The 23,832-nt window shown below is 38.7% G+C and overlaps 1 protein-coding gene and 1 pseudogene across 2 annotated transcripts in view; both read left to right on the top strand.

Moving 5' to 3' along the window:
• CCDC138 (coiled-coil domain containing 138) overlaps positions 1-23,832 on the top strand; it is a 141,860-nt gene that overhangs the window by 30,849 nt on the left and 87,179 nt on the right. For both annotated transcript variants that reach the window (XM_047069863.1, XM_047069862.1), the window contains 3 exons: positions 12,487-12,564; positions 12,662-12,769; positions 16,375-16,539. In XM_047069863.1, the coding sequence (XP_046925819.1) occupies positions 12,487-12,564; positions 12,662-12,769; positions 16,375-16,539 (351 nt within the window). The remainder of the gene's footprint in view (positions 1-12,486; positions 12,565-12,661; positions 12,770-16,374; positions 16,540-23,832) is intronic.
• LOC124503192 (ubiquitin thioesterase OTUB1-like) lies at positions 13,954-15,145 on the top strand (annotated as a pseudogene).

Below are 23,832 nucleotides of genomic sequence, written 5' to 3'. Positions count from 1 at the left end.
ATGTGTTAATTGACTGTTTGTTATCACTAAGGCTTTTCTGGTCAACAGTAAGCTATTGTAGTTAAGTTTGGGGAGTCAGAAGTTCTATATGAATTTTTTTATTGCCTGGAGGTCAACACCCCTAACCCACACATGGTTTAAGGCTCAACTGCATTTCAAAATTGCTAAATAAAAAGGTAAGTTATTTCCATGACTGTCTTAAGTAGTAATTTGTGGCACCAGTGGGCATAAATAAGTTTGAAACAATAATAACAACATCAACGATAACAAATCCATTAAGTCATGCTAAGCTGAGGAGGCAAAGATTAATATTCAGGACTCACCAGGCTGGAGAGTCCCTGTGGACAACACAGGTCCTCGGTTGAAAAAGCAGCAGGGAAGACACTCTTAAATACTGAGAACAAACTGAGGGTTGATGGGGGGGGGGGGGTGGGAGGGAGGGAAGGGTAGGTGATGGGCATTGAAGAGGGCATCTTTTGGGATGAGCACTGGGTTGTATGGAAACCAATTTGACAATAAATTTCATATACTAAAAAAAAAAAAAAAGCAGGGTTGCACTCTAGGAAGAGGCCAATTAGAGGTAGATGGAACCCTCCTCTGATTGAAATTTCCTAAATGATCTTAGTTCCTGTTTAGAGTAATCAGTCTCCATTTTGAATTCCTAGAATGAGCCCTCTTTTTTTTTTTTATTTGATTTTTTAAATTTACATCCAAGTTAGTTAGCAGACAGTGCAACAATGATTTCAGGAGTAGATTCCTTAATGCCCCTTACCCATTTAGCCCTTTCCCCCTCCCACAACCCCTCCAGTAACTCTCTGTTCTCCATATTTAAGAGTCTCTTATGTTTTGTCCCCATCCCTGTTTTTATGTTATTTTTGCTTCCCTTCCCTTGTGTTCATCTGTTCTGTGTCTTAAAGTCGTCATATGAGTGAAGTCATATTTGTCTTTCTCTGACTAATTTCGCTTATCATAATATTCTCTAGTTCCATCCACATAGATGTAAATGGCAAGATTTCATTCTTTTTGATTACTGAGTAATACTTCATTGTATATATATACCACATCTTTATTCATCTATCGATGGACATTTGAGCTCTTAGAATGAGCCCTCTTTGAAAGAAGATATCATGTGCATAGAATTTGTAAATTTTCTTAGTCATTCTGTATGAAATTAATAATTACACTAAGGGCAGAATCACATGACTATGAAGAGAACAAAAATGCCCCAGACAATATGAATATACCTGCGAGTGATCCAGATATTGGAGCTACTAACCATGACTTTAAAATGATGATTACAATTAAAAAACTGATAGGGATGCCTGGGTGGCTCAGTTGGTTAAGCGTCTGACTGCGGCTCAGGTCATGATCTCAGGGTTTGTGAGTTCAAGCCCTGCGTCGGGCTTTGTGCTGACAGTTCAGAGCCTGGAGCCTGCTTAGGATTCTGTGTCTCCCTTTCTCTCTGCCCCTTACCCACTCTCATTCTGTCTCTCTCTCTCTCCCTGAAAAATAAATAAACATAAAAAAAAGTTCTTTTTAAAGTTCAGAAAGTGATTAATATGTTCAAATAACTAGGAAAAAAAGATTGAGAACTTCATTAGAGAAGCAGCATATGTAAAAAGAAATTAAATTGAAATTCTAAAACTAAAAAATGCACTAATTGAATTTCAAAACTCCAGTGAAAGGATTTAACAGTAGATAAGTCACAGCAAAAGACAGGATTAATGAACTGGAGGATCATTTCCTAAAAAATCTTGAAATGAAAACATTGGAGAAAGAATAAGAAACATTTGTTAAAAGTTTTAACATGGAATTCAAAAAGAGATAATAGGGCTTGATAAATTACTAGCCAGTTTGATCAAAAAGAAAAAGGAAAGGACCCAAATCAAGAATGAAAGAGATCACAAGCAACACAGAAGAAATAAAAGCAATAATAGAATATTATGAGCAGCTGTATGCCAATAAAATGGGCAATCTGGAAGAAATGGACAAATTCCTAGAAACATAAACTACCAAAAGTGAAACAGGAAGAAGTAGAAAATTTGAACACACACATAACCAGTAAAGAAATTTAATTAGTAATCAAATATCTCCCAAAAATCAAGAGTCTAGGGCAGGTGAGTTTCCAGGGGAATTCTACCAAACATTTAAAGAAGAGTTAACACCTATTCTCTTGAAGCTCTTCCAAAAGATAGAAATAGAAGGAAAACTTCCAAACTCTTTCTATGAGGCCAGCATGACTTTGATTCCAAAACCAAAGACCCCATTAAAAAGGAGAACTACAGACCAATTTCCCTGATGAACATGGATGCAAAAATCCTCAACGAGATATTAGCCAACCAAATCCAACAATACATTGAAAAAAATAATTCACCACGACCAAGTGGGATTTATACCTGGGATGCAGGGCTGGTTCAGTATCTGGAAAACAATCAATGTGATTCATCACATCAATAAAAGAAAGGATAAGAACCACATGATCCTCTCAATAGATGCAGAGAAAGCATTTGACAAAACACAGCATCCTTTCTGATAAAAACCCTGAGAAAGTAGGGATAGAAGGATCATACCTCAAGATCATAAAAGCCACATATGAAAAATCCAACGCTAATATCATCCTCAATGGAGAAAAACAGAGCTTTCCTCCTAAGGTCAGGAACAAGATAGGGATGTCCACTCGTAACCACTGTTATTCAACATAGTATTAGAAGTCTTAACTTGAGCAGTCAGGCAACACAAAAGGCATCCAGATTGGCCAGGAGGAGGTCAAACTTTCACTCTTCGCACATGATATGATGCTTTATATGGAAAACCCAAAAGATTCCACCAAAAAACCACTAGAACTGATTCATGAATTCAGCAAAGTTGCAGGATATAAAATCAATGCATAGAAATCGGTTGAATTCCTACACAACAACAATGAAGCAACAGAAAGAGAAATCAAGGAATCAATCCCATTTACAATTGCACCAAAAACCATAAAATCCCTAGGAAGAAATCTAACCAAAGAGGTGAGAACTCTCTACGTTGAAAACAGTAGAAAGCTTATGAAAGAAGTTGAAGAATAAACAAAAAAATGGAAAAATATTCCATGCTCCTGGATAGGAAGAACAAATATTGTTAAAATGTCAACACTATCCAAAGCAATCTACATATTCAATGCAATCCCTATCAAAATAACACCATTCTTCACAGAGCTGGAACAAATAATCCTAAAATTTGAATGGAACCAGAAAAGACCCCGAATAGCCAAAGCAATCTCGAAAAAGAAAACCAAAGCAGGAGTCATCACAATCCTGGACTTCAAGCTGTATTACAAGGCTGTAATCACTAAGACCGTATGGTACTGGCACAAAAACAGACACTCAGATCAATGGAACAGAATAGAGAACCCAAAAATGGATCCAAAAACGTATGGCCAACTAATCTTTGACAAAGCAGGAAAGAATATCCAATGGAATAAAAACCGTCTCTTCAGCAAGTGGTGCTGGGGAAACTGGACAGCAACATGCAGAAGAATTAACCTGGACCACTTTCTTACACCATCCACAAAAATAAACTCAAAATGGATGAAAGACCTAAATGTGAGACAGGAAGCCATTAAAATCCTTGAGGAGAAAGCAGGCAAAAACTTCTTTGATCTTGGCTGCAGCAACTTCTTACTCAACACGTCAAGGGAAACAAGGGAGGCAAGGGAAACAAAAGTAAAAATGAATTATTGGGATCTCATCAAAATAAAAGGCTTCTGCACAAGCAATGCTAAAAGGCAACTGACAGAATGGGAGAAGATATTTGCAAATGACATATCAGATAAAGGGTTAGTATCCAAAATTTATAAAGAACTTATCAAACTCAATACCCCCCAAAAAATAACCCAGTGAAGAAATGGGCAAAACACATGAATAGATACTTCTCCAAGGAAGACATCCAGATGGCCAACCAACACATGAAAACATGCTCAACATCACTCATCATCAGGGAAATACAAATCAAAACCACAATGAGATGATACTACCTCACTCCTGTCAGAATGGCTAACATTAACCAGGCAACAACAGATGTTGGAGAGCATGTGGAGAAAGATGATCCCCTTTGTATTGCTGGTGGGAATGCAAACTGGTGCAGCCACTCTGGAAAACAGTATGGAGGTTCCTCAAAAAACTAAAAATAGAACTACCCTACGACCCAGCAATTGCACTATTAGGTATTTATCATAGGGGAAGAGGTATGCTGTTTCGAGGGGGCACATGCACCCCAATGTTTATAGCAGCACTATAATCAATAGCCATAGTATGGAAAGAGCCCAAATGTCCATCAATGGATGAATGGATAAAGTAGAAGTGGTATATATATACAATGGAGTATTACCTGGCAATCATAAAGAATTAAATCTTGCCGTTTGTAACTATGTGGGTGGAACTGGAGGGTATTTTGCTAAGTGAAATTAGTCAGAAAAAGACAAATATATAACTTCACTCATATGAGGACTTTAAGACACAGAACAGATGAACATAAGAGAAAGGAAGCAAAAATAATACAAAAATAGGGAGGGGACAAAACATAAGAGACTCTTAAAGATGGAGAACAAACAAAGGGTTACTGGAGGGGTTGTCGGGGGGGGATGGGCTAAATGGGTAAATCATTGTTGCACTATATGCTAACTAACTTGGATGTAAATTTAAAAAATTAAATAAAATAAAAAATAAGAGGAATAATAGGGCAAAAACAAAATATGGGAGGAGAAATGATCACTTACTATCCAAAACGGTAAAAAACAAACAAGCAAACCCACCAACCTACAGATTCAAGAAATTATGTTAAGCCTAAGCAGGGTACATATTTAGGAAAACCATACAGAAGAACACTGCTTTAATTTTAAGACTGCTAAAAACATTAACTAAAGATAAAATTTTAAAAGTGATCAGAGAAAAATAAGACCAGGAACAGTACAACTAATGACTATTAAGGAGGAAACATCCTATGTCTTAAATATAAATAGGAAAAGAGAAAAACTCCCTTTCTTGTTGTAATAGGCCAGTGTAATCTTGAAACTAAACATGTCAAGAATGTTACAAGAAAAGAAAAATTCAAACCAGTTACATGAATATAGATGTAAAATTTTTAAATGTTAGGTTGAGTCTAGCAATGCATAAAAATAATACAACTGAGTGGATTTAATACAGGAATACAAAGGTGATTTATCATTTGAAAATTAACACATTATCTAGTAAGAGTAGAAAAAGAGTAGAAAAATCATAATTTCTGCTGATAATAAAATTGAGCACCATGTCGATAATAGTAATAAAAGAAAACTTAATTTTGATAAGTATCTACAAAAAAAATCCAACAGCAAAATCATACTTAATATGCTTTATTGAAATGTCTTCCCTCTGAAATCAGAACAAAGTGTCCTCACTGTTCCTGTTTCTATTGAACACTATAATGAAATTGCTAGTCAGTGCAATAGGGAAAAAAAAAAAAGTAGAAAATAAGGATTGGAAAAATAAGGATTATAAGAAGTAAGACTTATCTACTGATGATATGATAATGTACTTATATACAGAGGTATCCAAACAAGTAAGTAGAATTAAGATAAGTATACAGACAAGTATACAGACAAGTTAGTAGAATTAAATAAATTTAGGAGAATCTTTGGATATAAGTTCAATATTCAAAAACCAGGTGTAGAGCAGAACGGAGTCTCCGGAGCCAAGCGTAGACGAGAGGCCCACGGAAGAGGGTAGGAAGGGCAGCGAGGCGGTGCGCGCTCCACGGACTGGCGGGAGGGAGCCGGGGCCAAGCAGAGCCCCCGAGTCTGGCTGGCAAAAGCGGAGGGGCCGGACGGACTGTGTTCTGACAGCAAGCGCGACTTAGCCTCTGGAGGTCATAAGTTAGCAGCTCTGCTCGGAAAGCGGGAAGGCTGGAGGACAAAGGGAGGGAGAGCTGCTGAGCCCCCGGACCACAGAGCTCAGTTTGGTGGGGAACAAAGGCGCTCGCCAGCGCCATCTCCCTCGCCCATCCCCCAGCCAAAATCCCAAAGGGAACCAGTTCCTGCCAGGGAACTTGCTCGCTCCCAGCAAACACCCAAGTCTGTGCTTCTGTGGAGCCAAACCTCCGGCAGCAGATCTGACTCCCTCCCGCTACCACAGGGACCCTCCTGAAGTGGATCACCTAAGGAGAAGCGAGCTAAGCCTGCCCCTCCTGCCCCCGTGCACCTTGCCTACCCACCCCAGCTAATACGCCAGATCCCCAGCATCACAAGCCTGGCAGTGTGCAAGTAGCCCAGATGGGCCATACCACCCCACAGTGAATCCCGCCCCTAGGAGAGGGGAAAAGAAGGCACACCAGTCTGACTGTGGCCACAGCAGTGGGCTGGGGGCAGACATCAGGTCGGACTGCGGCCCCACCCACCAACTCCAGTTATACACCACAGCACAGGGGAAGTGCCCTGCAGGTCCTCACCACACCAGGGACTATCCAAAATGACCAAGCAGAAGAATTCCCCTCAGAAGAATCTCCAGGAAATAACAACAGCTAATGACCTGATCAAAAAGGATTTAAATAATATAACAGAAAGTGAATTTAGAATAATAGTCACAAAATTAATCGCTGGGCTTGAAAACAGCATAGAGGACAGCAGAAAATCTATTGCTACAGAGATCAAGGGACTAAGGAACAGTCACGAGGAGCTGAAAAGCGCTTTAAACGAAATGCAAAACAAAATGCAAACCACCACGGCTCAGATGGAAGAGGCAGAGGAGAGAATAGGTGAACTAGAAGATAAAGTTATGGAAAAAGAGGAAGCTGAGAGAAACAGAGATAAAAAAATCCAGGAGTATGAGGGTAAAATTAGAGAACTAAGTGATACACTAAAAAGAAATAATATACGCATAATTGGTATCCCAGAGGAGGAAGAGAGAGGGAAAGGTGCTGAAGGGGTACTTGAAGAAATTATAGCTGAGAACTTCCCTGAACTGGGGAAGGAAAAAGGCATTGAAATGCAAGAGGCACAGAGAATTCCCTTCAGACATAACTTGAATCGATCTTCTGCACAACATCATAGTGAAACTGGCAAACTACAAGGATAAAGAGAAAATTCTGAAAGCAGCAAGGGATAAACGTGCCCTCACATATAAAGGGAGACCTATAAGACTCGTGACTGATTTCTCTTTTGACTTGGCAGGCCAGAAAGGATTCGCACGAGATCTTCAGTGTGCTGAACAGAAAAAATATGCAGCCGAGAATCCTTTATCCAGCAAGTCTGTCATTTAGAATAGAAGGAGAGGGGCGCCTCGGTGGCGCAGTCGGTTAAGCGTCCGACTTCAGCTCAGGTCACGATCTCGTGGTCTGTGAGTTCAAGCCCCGCGTCGGGCTCTGGGCTGATGGCTCAGAGCCTGGAGCCTGTTTCCGATTCTGTGTCTCCCTCTCTCTCTGCCTCTCCCCTGTTCATGTTCTGTCTCTCTCTGTCTCAAAAATAAATAAACGTTAAAAAAAATTAAAAAAAAAATAGAATAGAAGGAGAGATAAAGGTCTTCCCAAACAAACAAAAACTGAAGGAATTTGTCACCACTAAAACAACCCTACCAGAGATCCTAAGGGGGATCCTGTGAGACAAAGTACCAGAGACATCACTACAAGCATAAAACATACAGACATCACAATGACTCTAAACCCATATCTTTCTATAATAACACTGAATGTAAATGGATTAAATGCGCCAACCAAAAGACATAGGGTATCAGAATGGATAAAATAACAAGACCCATCTATCTATTTGCTGTCTACAAGAGACTCATTTTAGATCTGAGGACACCTTTAGATTGAGAGTGAGGCGATGGAGAACTATTTATCATGCTACTGGAAGCCAAAAGAAAGCTGGAATAGCCATTCTTATATCAGACAAACTAGACTTTAAATTAAAGGCTGTAACAAGAGATGAAGAAGGGCATTATATAATAATTACAGGGTCTATCCATCAGGAAGACCTAACAATTATAAATGTCTATGCGCCGAATACCAGAGCCCCCAAATATATAAAACAATTACTCACAAACATAAGCAACCTTATTGACAAGAATGTGGTAATTGCAGGGGACTTTAACACTCCACTTACAGAAATGGATAGATCATCTAGACACACGGTCAATAAAGAAACAAGGGCCCTGAATGATACATTGGATCAGATGGACTTGACAGATATATTTAGAACTCTGCATCCCAAAACAACAGAATATACTTTCTTCTCGAGTGCACATGATACATTCTCCAAGATAGATCACATACTGGGTCACAAAACAGCCCTTCATAAGTTTACAAGAATTTAAATTTTACCATGCATACTTTCAGACCACAATGCTATGAAGCTTGAAATCAACCCCAGGAAAAAGTCTGGAAAACCTCCAAAAGCATGGAGGTTAAAGAACACCCTACTAAAGAATGAGTGGGTCAACCAGGCAATTAGAGAAGAAATTAAAAAATATATGGAAACAAACGAAAATGAAAATACAACAATCCAGACGCTTTGGGATGCAGCAAAGGCAGTCCTGAGAGGAAAATATATCACAATCCAGGCCTATCTCAAGAAACAAGAAACATCCCAAATACAAAATCTAACAGCACACCTAAAGGAAATAGAAGCAGAACAGCAAAGGCAGCCTAAACCCAGCAGAAGAAGAGAAATAATAAAGATCAGAGCAGAAATAAACAATATAGAATCTAAAAAAACAGTAGAGCAGATCAACGAAACCAAGAGTTGGTTTTTTGAAAAAATAAACAAAACTGACAAACCTCTAGCCAGGCTTCTCAAAAAGAAAAGGGAGATGACCCAAATAGATAAAATCATGAATGAAAATGGAATTATTACAACCAATCCCTCAGAGATACAAGCAATTATCAGGGAATACTATGAAAAATTATATGCCAACAAACTGGACAACCTGGAAGAAATGGACAAATTCCTAAACACCCACACTCTTCCAAAAGTCAATCAGGAGGAAAGAGAAAGCTTGAACAGACCCATAGCCAGTGAAGAAATTGAATCGGTCATCAAAAATCTCCCAACAAATAAGAGTCCAGGACCAGATGGCTTCCCAGGGGAGTTTTACCAGACGTTTAAAGCAGAGATAATACCTATCCTTCTCAAGCTATTCCAAAAAATAGAAAGGGAAGGAAAACTTCCAGACTCATTCTATGAAGCCAGTATTACTTTGAATCCTAAACCAGACAGAGACCCAGTAAAAAAAGAGAACTACAGGCCAATATCCCTGATGAATATGGATGCAAAAATTCTCAATAAGATACTAGCAAATCGAATTCAACGGCATATAAAAAGAATTATTCACCATGATCAAGTGGGATTCATTCCTGGGATGCAGGGCTGGTTCAACATTTGCAAATCAATCAACATGATACATCACATTAATAAAAGAACAATATGATCCTGTCGATGCAGAAAAGGCATTTGACAAATTCAGCAACCTTCTTAATAAAAACCCTTGAGAAAGTCAGGATAGAAGAAACATACTTAAACATCATAAAAGCCATTTATGAAAAGCCCACAGCTAACATCATCCTCAATGGGGAAAAACTGAGAGCTTTTTCCCTGAGATCAGGAACACGACAGGGATGCCCACTCTCACCGCTGTTGTTTAACATAGTGTTGGAAGTGCTAGCATCAGCAATCAGACAACAAAAGGAAATCAAAGGCATCAAAATTGGCAAAGATGAAGTCAAGCTTTCTCTTTTTGCAGATGACATGATATTATACATGGAAAATCCGATAGACTCCACCAGAAGTCTGCTAGAACTGATACATGAATTCAGCAAAGTTGCAGGATACAAAATCAATGTACAGAAATCAGTTGCATTCTTATACACTAACAATGAAGCAACAGAAAGACAAAGAAACTGATCCCATTCACAATTGCACCAAGAAGCATAAAATACCTAGGAATAAATCTAACCAAAGATGTAAAGGATCTGTATGCTGAAAACTATAGAAAGCTTATGAAGGTAATTGGAGAAGATTTAAAGAAATGGAAAGACATTCCCTGCTCATGGATTGGAAGAATAAATATTTTCAAAATGTCAATACTACCCAAAGGTATCTACACATTCAATGCAATCCCAATCAAAATTGCACCAGCATTCTTCTCGAAACTAGAACAAGCAATCCTAAAATTCATATGGAACCACAAAAGGCCCCGAATAGCCAAAGTAATTTTGAAGAAGAAGACCAAAGCAGGAGGCATCACAATCCCAGACTTTAGCCTCTACTACAAAGCTGTCATCATCAAGACAGCATGGTATTGGCACAAAAACAGACACATAGACCAATGGAATAGAATAGAAACCCCAGAACTAGACCCACAAAAGCATGGCCAACTAATCTTTGACAAAGCAGGAAAGAACATCCAAAGGAAAAAAGACAGTCTCTTTAACAAATGGTGCTGGGAGAACTGGACAGCAACATGCAGAAGGTTGAAACTAGACCACTTTCTCACACCATTCACAAAAATAAACTCAAAATGGATAAAGGACCTGAATGTGAGACAGGAAACCATCAAAACCCTAGAGGAGAAAGCAGGAAAAGACCTCTCTGACCTCAGCCATAGCAATCTCTTACTTGACACATCCCCAAAGGCAAGGGAATTAAAAGCAACAATGAATTCCTGGGACCTTATGAAGATAAAAAGCTTCTGCACAGCAAAGGAAACAAAACTAAAAGGCAACCAACGGAATGGGAAAAGATATTTGCAAATGACTTATCGGACAAAGGGCTAGTATCTAAAATCTATAAAGAGCTCACCCAACTCCACACCCGAAAAACAAATAATCCAGTGTAGAAATGGGCAGAAAACATGAATAGACACTTCTCAAAGAAGACATCCAGATGGCCAACAGGCACATGAAAAGATGCTCAACGTCGCTCCTTATCAGGGAAATACAAATCAAAACCACACTCAGATATCACCTCACGCCAGTCAGAGAGGCCAAAATGAACAAATCAGGAGACTATAGATGCTGGAGAGGATGTGGAGAAATGGGAACCCTCTTGCACTGTTGGTGGGAATGCAAATTGGTGAAGCCGCTCTGGAAAGCAGTGTGGAGGTTCCTCAGAAAATTAAAAATAGACCTACCCTATGACCCAGCAATAGCACTGCTAGGAATTTACCCAAGGGATACAGGAGTACTGATGCATAGGGGCACTTGTACCCCAGTGTTTATAGCAGCACTCTCAACAATAGCCAAATTATGGAAAGAGCCTAAATGTCCATCAACTGATGAATGGATAAAGAAATTGTGGTTTATATACACAATGGAATACTACGTGGCAATGAGAAAGAATGAAATATGGCCTTTTGTAGTAACGTGGATGGAACTGGAGAGTGTTATGCTAAGTGAAATAAGCCATACAGAGAAAGACAGATACCATATGGTTTCGCTCTTATGTGGATCTTGAGAAACTTAACAGAAACCCATGGGGGAGGGGAAGGAAAAAAAAAAAAAAGAGGTTAGAGTGGGAGAGAGCCAAAGCATAAAAGACTCTTAAAAACTAAGAACAAACTGAGGGTTGATGGGGGGTGTGAGGGAGGGGAGGGTGGGTGATGGGTATTGAGGGGGGCACCTTTTGGGATGAGCACTGGGTGTTGTATGGAAACCAATTTGACAATAAATTTCATATGTTGAAAAAAAATAGTAGAAATAAAAAATAAAAAAAAACAAAAACCAGGTGTATTTTTATATACCAAAAATCAGATAATAAATGTTATTTATTGAAAGATACAGATAATAACATCAAAAAATATTAGCTATCCTGGTTAAATCTAAACAAAGATGTCTATAATATATATACTGAAAGGTACAAAACATTTTTAAGATAAAATAAAGAAGACCTAAATAAATTTAAGTTTATGTTATGCTCTTAGGTGGGAAGAGTCAATATTTTTAAGCATGACAGTTCTTCCCAAATGTATATACTAATTCTATTTCAGTAGTTTATTACACTGCATGCTTTAATGATTTGTACACTTTTCTATACATACATTATAGTTTAATAAATAGTTCAATTAAAAGATCTTTCCCATTAAAACATATACTTGTAAGATATCAGGAGACTTAACAGATTTTTATAGAATGCAGTAAACTTAGATACTGTTAGTATTTTGAGGACTAATGATGATTTTTAGGTGTGTTTTGTTTTAATTAAAAATTTTATATGATTTTATTGAAGTATAATTGACATACAATATCCTGTTAATTTCAGGTGTATATCATAGTGATTCAATATTTTTATACATTTCAAAATTATTTCCAAGATAAGTCTAGTTACCCTCAGCTGTGATTTTCTTTAATCATGAATGCTACCTCTGTTTTGTTACATTGTTTGGTAGGCAGACTAGATAAGATAGTAGATTATTTTGGAAATCTTTAGTATGAAATCAGCGTAAGTTTTATATTGAAATATTTAATATTTTCTCACTGTAGTTAAATGAAGTAAGTGAAGAAAACAAGAAGATGGAGATTCAGGCTAAGAGAGTTCAAGCTCGTTTAGATAATTTACAGGTAAGCTGCCTGCACAAGTGAATTTTAAATGATTGCCTTTGGGTTTTCTCACATTTAATACAATTGTGTTTTAATTCATGGATATGCACTGTTGCAGAGGAAATATGAGTTTATGACAATACAGAGACTGAAAGGAAATTCCCATGCTGCTAACGAAATGAAAAGTTTAAGACAAGAAAAAGTACCAGTCTCAAAAACTCACAAGGTATGATGTGATTGAAAATTTCTCCAATATGGGGCGCCTGGGTGGCGTAGTCGGTTAAGCGTCCGACTTCAGCCAGGTCACGATCTCGCGGTCCGGGAGTTCGAGCCCCGCGTCAGGCTCTGGGCTGATGGCTCAGAGCCTGGAGCCTGTTTCTGGTTCTGTGTCTCCCTCTCTCTCTGCCCCTCCTCCGTTCATGCTCTGTCTCTCTCTGTCCCAAAAATAAATAAACGTTGAAAAAAAAAATAAAAAAAAAAATCACCTTTAAAAAAAAAAAAAAAAAGAAAATTTCTCCAATAGAAGGCAAAGACATTTTTTCTCTTTGTTCTTGAACCTTTTTTTCCCTGTCCTTTTTGATAGGAAAGATTCACCATAATAATTCATTTACAGAGAAATAGCCGTATAATGTTTCTAATACGCTTCTATTTACAAAAGCAAAACAACATATTTCAGTAGTGTTTCAGGCCTAGTAACATTGACAGATCACAGGACCTTAAGCTTAATAAGAGCTTTATTATTCATTGTGTTTCAAGAACCCATAAGCTTTCAATGTTTTCTGTCAAGACTGCAGTCCACACCTGAATGAGCTCTAATTTATTTATTTTTTCCTAAGGATTTTTTTACATTGAGGCATAAATTACAGTAACATAATGTATATTGTTAAGTATATAGTTTGGTCAGTATTGAAGAATGCCTATACTCCTGTAACCTACAACTAGATAGAGAATATTTCCATCACTCTAGAAAGTTCCCTTGTCCTTTCTCAGCTCTTCCTTGTAAGAAGTAGCTGTTAATCTGCATTCTATCACCATGAATTCATTTTACCTATTTTAGAACTTAGGTCAATGAGATTGTATAGTATGCATTCATTTGGGTAAGGCTTATTTTACTCATTATAACATTGGGTGTATCAATAGTTTGTTCCTCTGTAGTTGGTCAGTAGTATTCCATTGTATGGCTGTATCACAGAATTTGTTTATTCTTCTGTTGATAGACACCTGGGCTATTTCTATTTTTTGTCTATTATGAATAAAGCTGTTAAGAATATTTGTGTACAAGGCTTTTAGCGGACATGTGTTTTCATTCATCTTGGAAATACAACTAAGGCCAGAATTTATGGGTCATAGATATTTGACTTTTCATGAAACTGCCAGTTTTCCAAAGCTGTTGTACCATTTTATACTCCTATGAATTTTGTGATTGCTCCACAACCTTGCCAACATTTGTTTTCAGTCTTTTTCATTTTGACCTTTTCGGTGGGTGAGTAGTGATATCTCAATGTGGGCTTTTAATAATTTTTATAAATCCTCTACTTATTTTCATAAAGTGGGAACACAGCACTGTTTAAAGATTTTTGTGGAATCTGAGTAGTAAAATCAGGAGCCACCATTGGGCAGTGTGACTCTGAAGGTGTTAACTGTCTGGCTTATGATGAAGACATCATGACTCAGGACCAAATTCAGCAAAAGGTTGCTATACAGAACCTTCTCTTCTTGGAGCTACTAGAACTCACCATCCTATGCAGGGAATATGCTGGATGACATCTATCACTGGAAGATTGAGCACCTCCACCAAAAGTTCTCATACATCTGCAAGACCAGGCTTTATGTGAGCAGCTGCTGCTGCTGCTGCTGCTCCTCCTCCTCCTCCTCCTCCTCCTTCTTCTTAAATGTTTATTTATTTCTGAGAGAGGGGAGGGACAGAGAGAGAGAGGGAGATAGAGCCTCCAAAGTGGGCTCCGTGCTGCCAGCAGAGAGCCAAATATAGGGCTCAAACCCACAAACTGGGAGATCATGACTTAACGCTGAAGTGGGATACTTAACTGCTGAGCTACCCAGATGCCCTTATATGAACAGCTTCTATCGAGGTTTTGAATTCTCCACGTGGAAATGCTGCTGGATGTCAGCAGGGAGTTATAGCAGTTCAAGCCCGTATCTGCCAAGATCAAAGAAGACCTGGTTTCCCAGGACTTCACTGTTCACAGTTGAAGATTTCCAAACCATGTTTATAGACCTAACTGAGCAGATGGAGAAGCAGACCTAAGTAGCCAATTTGCTGCCCTCCTTCAATAACCAGAGGACCTTGGACTTTCTGTTAGTCTACCTGCAACTGTTCACCTCAGGCTTCCTGTAGTATGAGCACTTCATTGAAGGTGGGTGCACTGTAAAGGAATTCTGCCACCAGGAGGTAGAGGCCACATATGAGGATAGTAACCACATTCTTGTCATCATGCTGGCCCACGCCCTCAGGGTTCCATCCAGGTGGGTGGAAGGAGATTGCACAGAGGGTATAGCACCAACCTGCACATCTTTCCTGAAGTCTCTGGGCGTAAGATCTACCTTCTCTACCTCCTGGAACTACGATTTCCTCTACAAATAGGACTTGCCCCTGTCTGCCACTGCCCTGGCCTGCCACTGCCCTCTGCCAGGCAGCACATATGTTCAGAAATATTTTTTGTGGTTTTAAATGGAAATATTTCATACCCCCACTCTGACCTTTTTCCTCTTATACAGCCTTCCATGTTGTATTAACTCAGTTTTATTTCTACTCGGTACTTAATGATGACTGAAGTTATCTAAAGTTTCCATTTGAAGAAAACAGGTTAAAATTACTCATTCAGAATAATGTAACTCTAATCTCATTCTGATTTTGTAGATTGCTGTCTGCTTAATGTTACTTTTTTATTTATTTGCTTTTGTTTGTCTTTTCAGATTTCTAAAAAACTAAATCTAGTGTAGTTCCCTGTTTAAGGTAGATGTGTGGTAAATGTAGACTTAAATTGACTAAAAGTGATTTGAAAGAATACTAAAATCGGTGTAATTGAATCTATAAATTTTTCTGGCATTTTGTTCTTTACTTCGCTTTGATAGACTCTCAGAGAGGAGGATTTCCAGGAAAATTTTCATATCCTGTTTATAGAATGTTATAAAAACAAAGAAACAACTTTTTTGGGAAGAAGAAAATACAAAGTTCTTTGGTGGAAATTGTTTTAACTTTCTAAATCTTTAATTTTATTTTTTTTTTTCAACGTTTATTTATTTTTGGGACAGAGAGAGACAGAGCATGAACGGGGGAGGGGCAGAGAGAGAGGGAGACACAGAATCGGAAACAGGCTCCAGGCTCTGAGCCATCAGCCCAGAGCCCGACGCGGGGCTCGAACTCACGGACCGCGAGATCGTGACCTGGCTGAAGTCGGACGCTTAACCGACTGCGCCACCCAGGCGCCCCTCTAAATCTTTAAATTTATTAAAATATTTTAGCTATGATGGTATATACTTTTGAGTTAAGGCCAATTTTATTGTTATCAAACTTAGGTAAAGAATTTTTATGAAAATTCTTTTTTTGGTAATAAGGCAAAGTTCTTTCAATTTCATTTTTAAGATGAATTTTCTCCCCGTGTCTCAGCCATCATTTAACTTGTTTCTTACGTTAAATGGAAGTGTTTGATTTGGAATTTCCTTTGTTTGGAGAAGCTTTGTCATTCAATACATATTTTAATGGCATTCTTTAAGTAACTTTTTCTATAATCCCCAAATTTAAAACTTGTCTTTGAAATTTTATCAGGTTGTGAACTGAAATATATGTTTGGTTTAATTTTTTACATATAGGTACCACTTAATGCACAAGTTTATGAACTTTTAACTGTCTTCATGGACTGGATTTCAGATCACCACCTTAGTAAATTACAAAGCGAAGAATCTGGAATGGATGGTGAAAAGCCCCTACTGAAATTTGCTTCTCAGAGAAATGATATTCAGGAGAAGTGTATAAAGGTTTGTTTATTGATTTGATATATATGACTTATGAAGATCAAAACTGGAAAGCCTATTGTATATGTTATAAGGGAAAAAATATTGAAAATATTTTTGATTGAAAATTGACCATACCAATAGTTCTGAAAAGATTCATTTCAGACTTAATTAAAATTAATTCATACTTTTATTTTTCTTAAAATAATGGGAATTCTTTTTAAAGATAGAGACTAGAAGTTAACATCTTAATCCAGAAATGGCAAAATAATTGTATACTAGAGTTAGGCAAATGATCAGTGATACGAACAATTCCTGATTGATAACACATGATTTCCACTAAAATAATTTTGTTTTACTTTTTGTCATGAAGGGATGAAAAGTCTATTTGTAAGGGGTTTCTCGTTAACAAAAAGAAATGACCATTTTCTTAAGTTACAGACATTAATTTGGATATTAGTACTCATGATTTCTAGTTAGTATATATGGTCATTAGAGGTTGCCAACTATATTCTACAAGAAATATATTAAAACTTTGAAGAGTAGACATCTAAAGTTGTTTGTTTAGTGTTTTCAGAAACAATTATATAATTGTTAAATATTGGCTAGGGTTTCATTTGACAAAATTACTTCCAGTTTTCATCTTTACGTAACTAAAATGTTTCTTCTAAATGCTTTTCTGCTTGGCAGAATAATGGCTTTCAAGATACTCATATCCTAATCCCTGGAACCTTTCCATATGTTATGTTATATGGCAGAAGTGAATTACGGTTTGCTAATCAGCTGACTTTCCAATAGAGATTGACCAGGTTGTCTGAGTGGGTCCAGTAGTCATGTGAGTTTTTAACCAGACAAAGCAGAAGAACAGGTCAGAGACTCAGCCCATGTTTGCTAGCTTTGAAGGTGGAAGAAAAGTGCCATAAGCCAAGTAATGCTTCTAGAAATTAGTGCAATTTTAGTTATATTTAAGGCTCTGATTAATTTTCAGTTAATTTTTTGTCTCTGGTGTAAGATAAGGGTCCACTTCATTTTTCACAAGTGAATATCCAGTTTTCCCCTCACCGTTTGTTGAAGAGACTGTCCTTTTCCCCATTGAGTGGTCTTGGCACCCTTGACAAACATTATTTAACCATGTATGTGAGGGCTTATTTCTGGGCTCTCTGTCTCATTGGTTTTTATATCTCCATGTGAATATGACACTGTTGTGATTACTGTAGCTTTGCAGCAAGTTTGAAATCAGGAAGTGTGAGACCTTACTTTGTTCTTTTTCAAGATTGTTTTTTGTCTGTTCACTGTGCCTGGAGATTCCATATGAATTTTAGAATGAGTAGTAGTCTATGTTGTATAAAAGTTTTACATTTTTGTGTAATTAAGCCCATATCCTTTCTTATTTATTTATTTATTTATGTATTTATATATGTATTTTTTATTTTGAGAGAGAGTGAGTGAGTGAGCAAGGGAGGGGCAGAGAGAGAAGAGAGAGAATCTCAAGCAGTGATTCCCAAGCTCCTGACAGAGCAGAAGTCCAGTGCAGGGCTCAGTCCCACAAACCATGAGATCATGACCTGAGCTGAAATCAGCAATCAGACGCCTAATTGACTGAGCCACCCAGGCGCCCACCCCCGCCTTATGCTTTGTTTTGTTTCTGCCACTGCATCAGTGTTATTTTTTTTTCAATATATGAAGTTTATTCTCAAATTGGTTTCCATACAACACCCAGTGCTCATCCCAAAAGGTGCCCTCCTCAATACCCATCACCCACCCTCCCCTCCCACACACCCCCCATCAACCCTCAGTTTGTTCTCAGTTTTTAAGTGTCTGTTATGCTTTGGCTCTCTTCCACTCTAACCTCCTTTTTTTTTTTTTTTTTTTCCCTTCCCCTCCCCCATGGGTTTCTGTTAAGTTTCTCAGGATCCACATAAGAGTGAAACCATATGGTATCTGTCTTTCTCTGTATGGCTTATTTCACTTAGCATAACACTCTCCAGTCCCATCCACGTTGCTACAAAGGGCCATATTTCATTCTTTCTCATTGCCACATAGTACTCCATTGTGTATATAAACCACAATTTCTTTATCCATTCATCAGTTGATGGACATTTAGGCTCTTTCCATAATTTGGCTATTGTTGAGAGTGCTGCTATAAACATTGGGGTACAAGTGCCCCTATGCATCAGTACTCCTGTATCCCTTGGGTAAATTCCTAGCAGTGCTATTGCTGGGTCATAGGGTAGGTCTATTTTTAATTTTCTGAGGAACCTCCACACTGCTTTCCAGAGCGGCTTCACCAATTTGCATTCTCACCAACAGTGCAAGAGGGTTCCCGTTTCTCCACATCCTCTCCAGCATCTATAGTCTCCTGATTTGTTCATTTTGGCCTCTCTGACTGGCGTGAGGTGGTATCTGAGTGTGGTTTTGATTTGTATTTCCCTAATGAGGAGCGACGTTGAACATCTTTTCATGTGCCTGTTGGCCATCCGGATGTCTTCTTTAGAGAACTGTCTATTCATGTTTTCTGCCCATTTCTACACTGGATTATTTGTTTTTCGGGTGTGGACTTGGTGAGCTCTTTATAGATTTTGGATACTAGCCCTTTGTCTGATATGTCATTTGCAAATATCTTTTCCCATTCCGTTGGTTGCCTTTTAGTTTTGTTGGTTGTTTCCTTTGCTGTGCAGAAGCTTTTTATCTTCATAAGGTCCCAGTAATTCATTGTTGCTTTTAATTCCCTTGCCTTTGGGGATGTGTCAAGTAAGAGATTGCTACGGCTGAGGTCAGAGAGGTCTTCCTGCTTTCCCCTTCCAGGGTTTTGATGGTTTCCTGTCTCACATTCAGGTCCTTTATCCATTTTGAGTTTATTTTTGTGAATGGTGTGAGAAAGTGGTCTAGTTTCAACCTTCTGCATGTTGCTGTCCAGTTCTCCCAGCACCATTTGTTAAAGAGACTGTCTTTTTTCCTTTGGATGTTCTTTCCTGCTTTGTCAAAGATTAGTTGGCCATACGTTTGTGGGTCTAGTTCTGGGGTTTCTATTCTATTCCATTGGTCTATGTGTCTGTTTTTGTGCCAATACCATGCTGTCTTGATGATGACTTCTTTGTAGTAGAGGCTAAAGTCTGGGATTGTGATGCCTCCTGCTTTGGTCTTCTTCAAAATTACTTTGGCTATTCAGGGTCATTTGTGGTTCCATATAAATTTTAGGATTACTTGTTCTAGTTTCGAGAAGAATGCTGGTGCAATTTTGATTGGGATTGCATTGAATGTGTAGATAGCTTTGGGTAGTATTGACATGTTGACAATATTTATTCTTCCAATCCATGAGCAGGGAATGTCTTTCCATTTCTTTAAATCTTCTCCAATTACCTTCATAAGTTTTCTATAGTTTTCAGCATACAGATCTTTTACATCTTTGGTTAGATTTATTCCTAGGTATTTTATGCTTCTTGGTGCAATTGTGAATGGGATCAGTTTCTTTATTTGTCTTTCTGTTGCTTCATTGTTAGTGTATAAGAATGCAACTGATTTCTGGACATTGATTTTGTATCCTGCAACTTTGCTGAATTCATGTATCAGTTCTAGCAGACTTCTGGTGGAGTCTATCGGATTTTCCATGTATAATATCATGTCATCTGCAAAAAGCGAAAGCTTGACTTCATCTTTGCCAATTTTGATGCCTTTGATTTCCTTTTGTTGTCTGATTGCTGATGCTAGAACTTCCAACACTATGTTAAACAACAGCGGTGAGAGTGGGCATCCCTGTCTTGTTCCTAATCTCAAGGAAAAAGCTCTCAGTTTTTCCCCGTTGAGGATGATGTTAGCTGTGGGCTGTTCATAAATGGCTTTTATGATGTGTAAGTATGTTCCTTCTATCCCGACTTTCTCAAGGGTTTTTATTAAGAAACGGTGCTGGATTTTGTCAAAGGCCTTTTCTGCATCGATTGACAAGATCATATGGTTCTTATCTTTTTTTTTTGTTAATGTGATGTATCACGTTGATTGATTTGCGAATGTTGAACCAGCCCTGCATCCCAGGAATGAATCCCACTTGATCATGGTGAATAATTCTTTTTATATGCCGTTGAATTCGATTTGCTAGTATCTTATTGAGAATTTTTGCATCCATATTCATCAGGGATATTGTCCTGTAGTTCTCTTTTTTTACTGGGTCTCTGTCTGGTTTAGGAATCAAAGTAATGCTGGCTTCATAGAATGAGTCTGGAAGTTTTCCTTCCCCTTCTATTTCTTGGAATAGCTTGAGAAGGATAGGTATTATCTCTGCTTTAAACGTCTGGTAGAACTCCCCTGGGAAGCCATCTGGTCCTGGACTCTTATTTGTTGGGAGATTTTTGATGACCGATTCAATTTCTTCACTGGTTATGGGTCTGTTCAAGCTTTCTCTTTCCTCCTGATTGACTTTTGGAAGAGTGTGGGTGTTTAGGAATTTGTCCATTTCTTCCAGGTTGTCCAGTTTGTTGGCATATAATTTTTCATAGTATTCCCTGATAATTGTTTGTATCTCTGAGGGATTGGTTGTAATAATTCCATTTTCATTCATGATTTTATCTATTTGGGTCATCTCCCTTTTCTTTTTGAGAAGCCTGGCTAGAGGTTTGTCAATTTTGTTTATTTTTTCAAAAAACCAACTCTTGGTTTCATTGATCTGCTCTACAGTTTTTTTAGATTCTATATTGTTTATTTCTGCTCTGATCTTTATTATTTCTCTTCTTCTGCTGGGTTTAGGCTGCCTTTGCTGTTCTACTTCTATTTCCTTTAGGTGTGCTGTTAGATTTTGTATTTGGGATGTTTCTTGTTTCTTGAGATAGGCCTGGATTGCAATGTATTTTCCTCTCAGGACTGCCTTTGTTGCATCCCAAAGCATGTGGATTGTTGCATTTTCATTTTCGTTTGTTTCCATATATTTTTTAATTTCTTCTCTAATTGCCTGGTTGACCCACTCATTCTTTAGTAGGGTATTCTTTAACCTCCATGCTTTTGGAGGTTTTCCAGACTTTTTCCTGGGGTTGATTTCAAGCTTCATAGCATTGTGGTCTGAAAGTATGCATGGTATAATTTAAATTCTTGTAAACTTATGAAGGGCTGTTTTGTGACCCAGTATGTGATCTATCTTGGAGAATGTATCATGTGCACTCGAGAAGAAAGTATATTCTGTTGTTTTGGGATGCAGAGTTCTAAATATATCTGTCAAGTCCATCTGATCCAATGTCTCATTCAGGGCCCTTGTTTCTTTATTGACCATGTGTCTAGATGATCTATCCATTTCTGTAAGTGGGGTGTTAAAGTCCCCTGCAATTACCACATTCTTATCAATAAGGTTGCTTATGAGTAATTGTTTTATATATTTGGGGGCTCTGGTATTCGGCGCATAGACATTTATAATTGTTAGGTCTTCCTGATGGATAGACCCTGTAATTATTATATAATGCCATTCTTCATCTCTTGTTACAGCCTTTAATTTAAAGTCTAGTTTGTCTGATATAAGAATGGCTACTCCAGCTTTCTTTTGGCTTCCAGTAGCATGATAAATAGTTCTCCATCCCCTCACTTTCAATGTAAAGGTGTCCTCAGGTCTAAAATGAGTCTCTTGTAGACAGCAAATAGATAGATGGGTCTTATTATTTTATCCATTCTGATACCCTATGTCTTTTGGTTGGCGCATTTAATCCATTTACATTCAGTGTTATTATAGAAAGATACGGGTTTAGAGTCGTTGTGATGTCTGTATGTTTTATGCTTGTAGTGATGTCTCTGGTACTTTGTCTCACAGGGTCCCCCTTAGGATCTCTTGTAGGGCTAGTTTAGTGGTGACAAATTCCTTCAGTTTTTGTTTGTTTGGGAAGACCTTTATCTCTCCTTCTATTCTAAATGACAGACTTGCTGGATAAAGGATTCTCGGCTGCATATTTTTTTCTGTTTAGCACACTGAATATCTTGTGCCAATCTTTTCTGGCCTGCCAAGTTTCAAAAGAGAGATCAGTCACGAGTCTTATAGGTCTCCCTTTATATGTGAGGGCACGTTTATCCCTAGCTGCTTTCAGAATTTTCTCTTTATCCTTGTATTTTGCCAGTTTCACTATGATACGTCGTGCAGAAGATCGATTCAAGTTATGTCTGAAGGGAGTTCTCTGTGCCTCTTGGATTTCAATGCCTTTTTCCTTCCCCAGTTCAGGGAAGTTCTCAGCTATAATTTCTTCAAGTACCCCTTCAGCACCTTTCCCTCTCTCTTCCTCCTCTGGGATACCAGTTATGCGTATATTATTTCTTTTTAGTGTATCACTTAGTTCTCTAACTTTCCCCTCATACTCCTGGATTTTTTTTATCTGTTTCTCTCAGCTTCCTCTTTTTCCATAACTTTATCTTCTAGTTCACCTAATCTCGCCTCTGCCTCTTCAATCCGAGCTGTCGTCGTTTCCATTTTGTTTTGCATTTCGTTTAAAGCGCTTTTCAGCTCCTCGTGACTGTTCCTTAGTCCCTTGATCTCTGTAGCAATAGATTTTCTGCTGTCCTCTATGCTGTTTTCAAGCCCAGCGATTAATTTTGTGACTATTTTTCTAAATTCACTTTCTGTTATATTATTTAAATCCTTTTTGATCTGTTCATTAGCTGTTGTTATTTCCTGGAGATTCTTCTGAGGGGAATTTTTCCGTTTGGTCATTTTGGATAGTCCCTGGAGTGGTGAGGACCTGCAGGGTACTTCCCCTGTGCTGTGGTGTATAACTGGAGTTGGTGGGCGGGGCCGCAGTCCGACCTGATGTCTGCCCCCAGCCCACCGCTGTGGCCACAGTCAGACTGGTGTGCCTTCTTTTCCCCTCTCCTAGGGGCGGGATTCACTGTGGGGTGGTGTGGCCCGTCTGGGCTTCTTGCACACTGCCAGGCTTGTGATGCTGGGGATCTGGCGTATTAGCTGGGGTGGGTAGGCAAGGTGCACGGGGGCAGGAGGGGCAGGCTTAGCTCGCTTCTCCTTAGGTGATCCACTTCAGGAGGGTCCCTGTGGTAGCGGGAGGGAGTCAGATCTGCTGCCGGAGGTTTGGCTCCGCAGAAGCACAGAGTTGGGTGTTTGGCAGGAACTGATTCCCTTTGGGATTTTGGCTGGGGGATGGGCGAGGGAGATGGCGCTGGCGAGCGCCTTTGTTCCCCACCAAACTGAGCTCTGTGGTCCGGGGGCTCAGCAGCTCTCCCTCCCTTTGTCCTCCAGCCTTCTCGCTTTCCGAGCAGAGCTGTTAACTTACGACCTCCCAGACGCTAAGTTGCGCTTGCTGTGGGAACACAGTCCGTCAGGCCCCTCCGCTTTTGCCAGCCAGA

Source organism: Lynx rufus, unplaced genomic scaffold, assembly GCF_022079265.1.
Source record: "Lynx rufus isolate CCGP_SWC_20201006 ecotype Redwood Valley unplaced genomic scaffold, mLynRuf1.p SCAF_8, whole genome shotgun sequence".
NCBI classification, from domain to species: Eukaryota; Metazoa; Chordata; class Mammalia; order Carnivora; family Felidae; genus Lynx; species Lynx rufus.
Note: the sequence above shows the minus strand (reverse complement) of the source record. Positions and strands in the feature narration are given on the sequence as shown.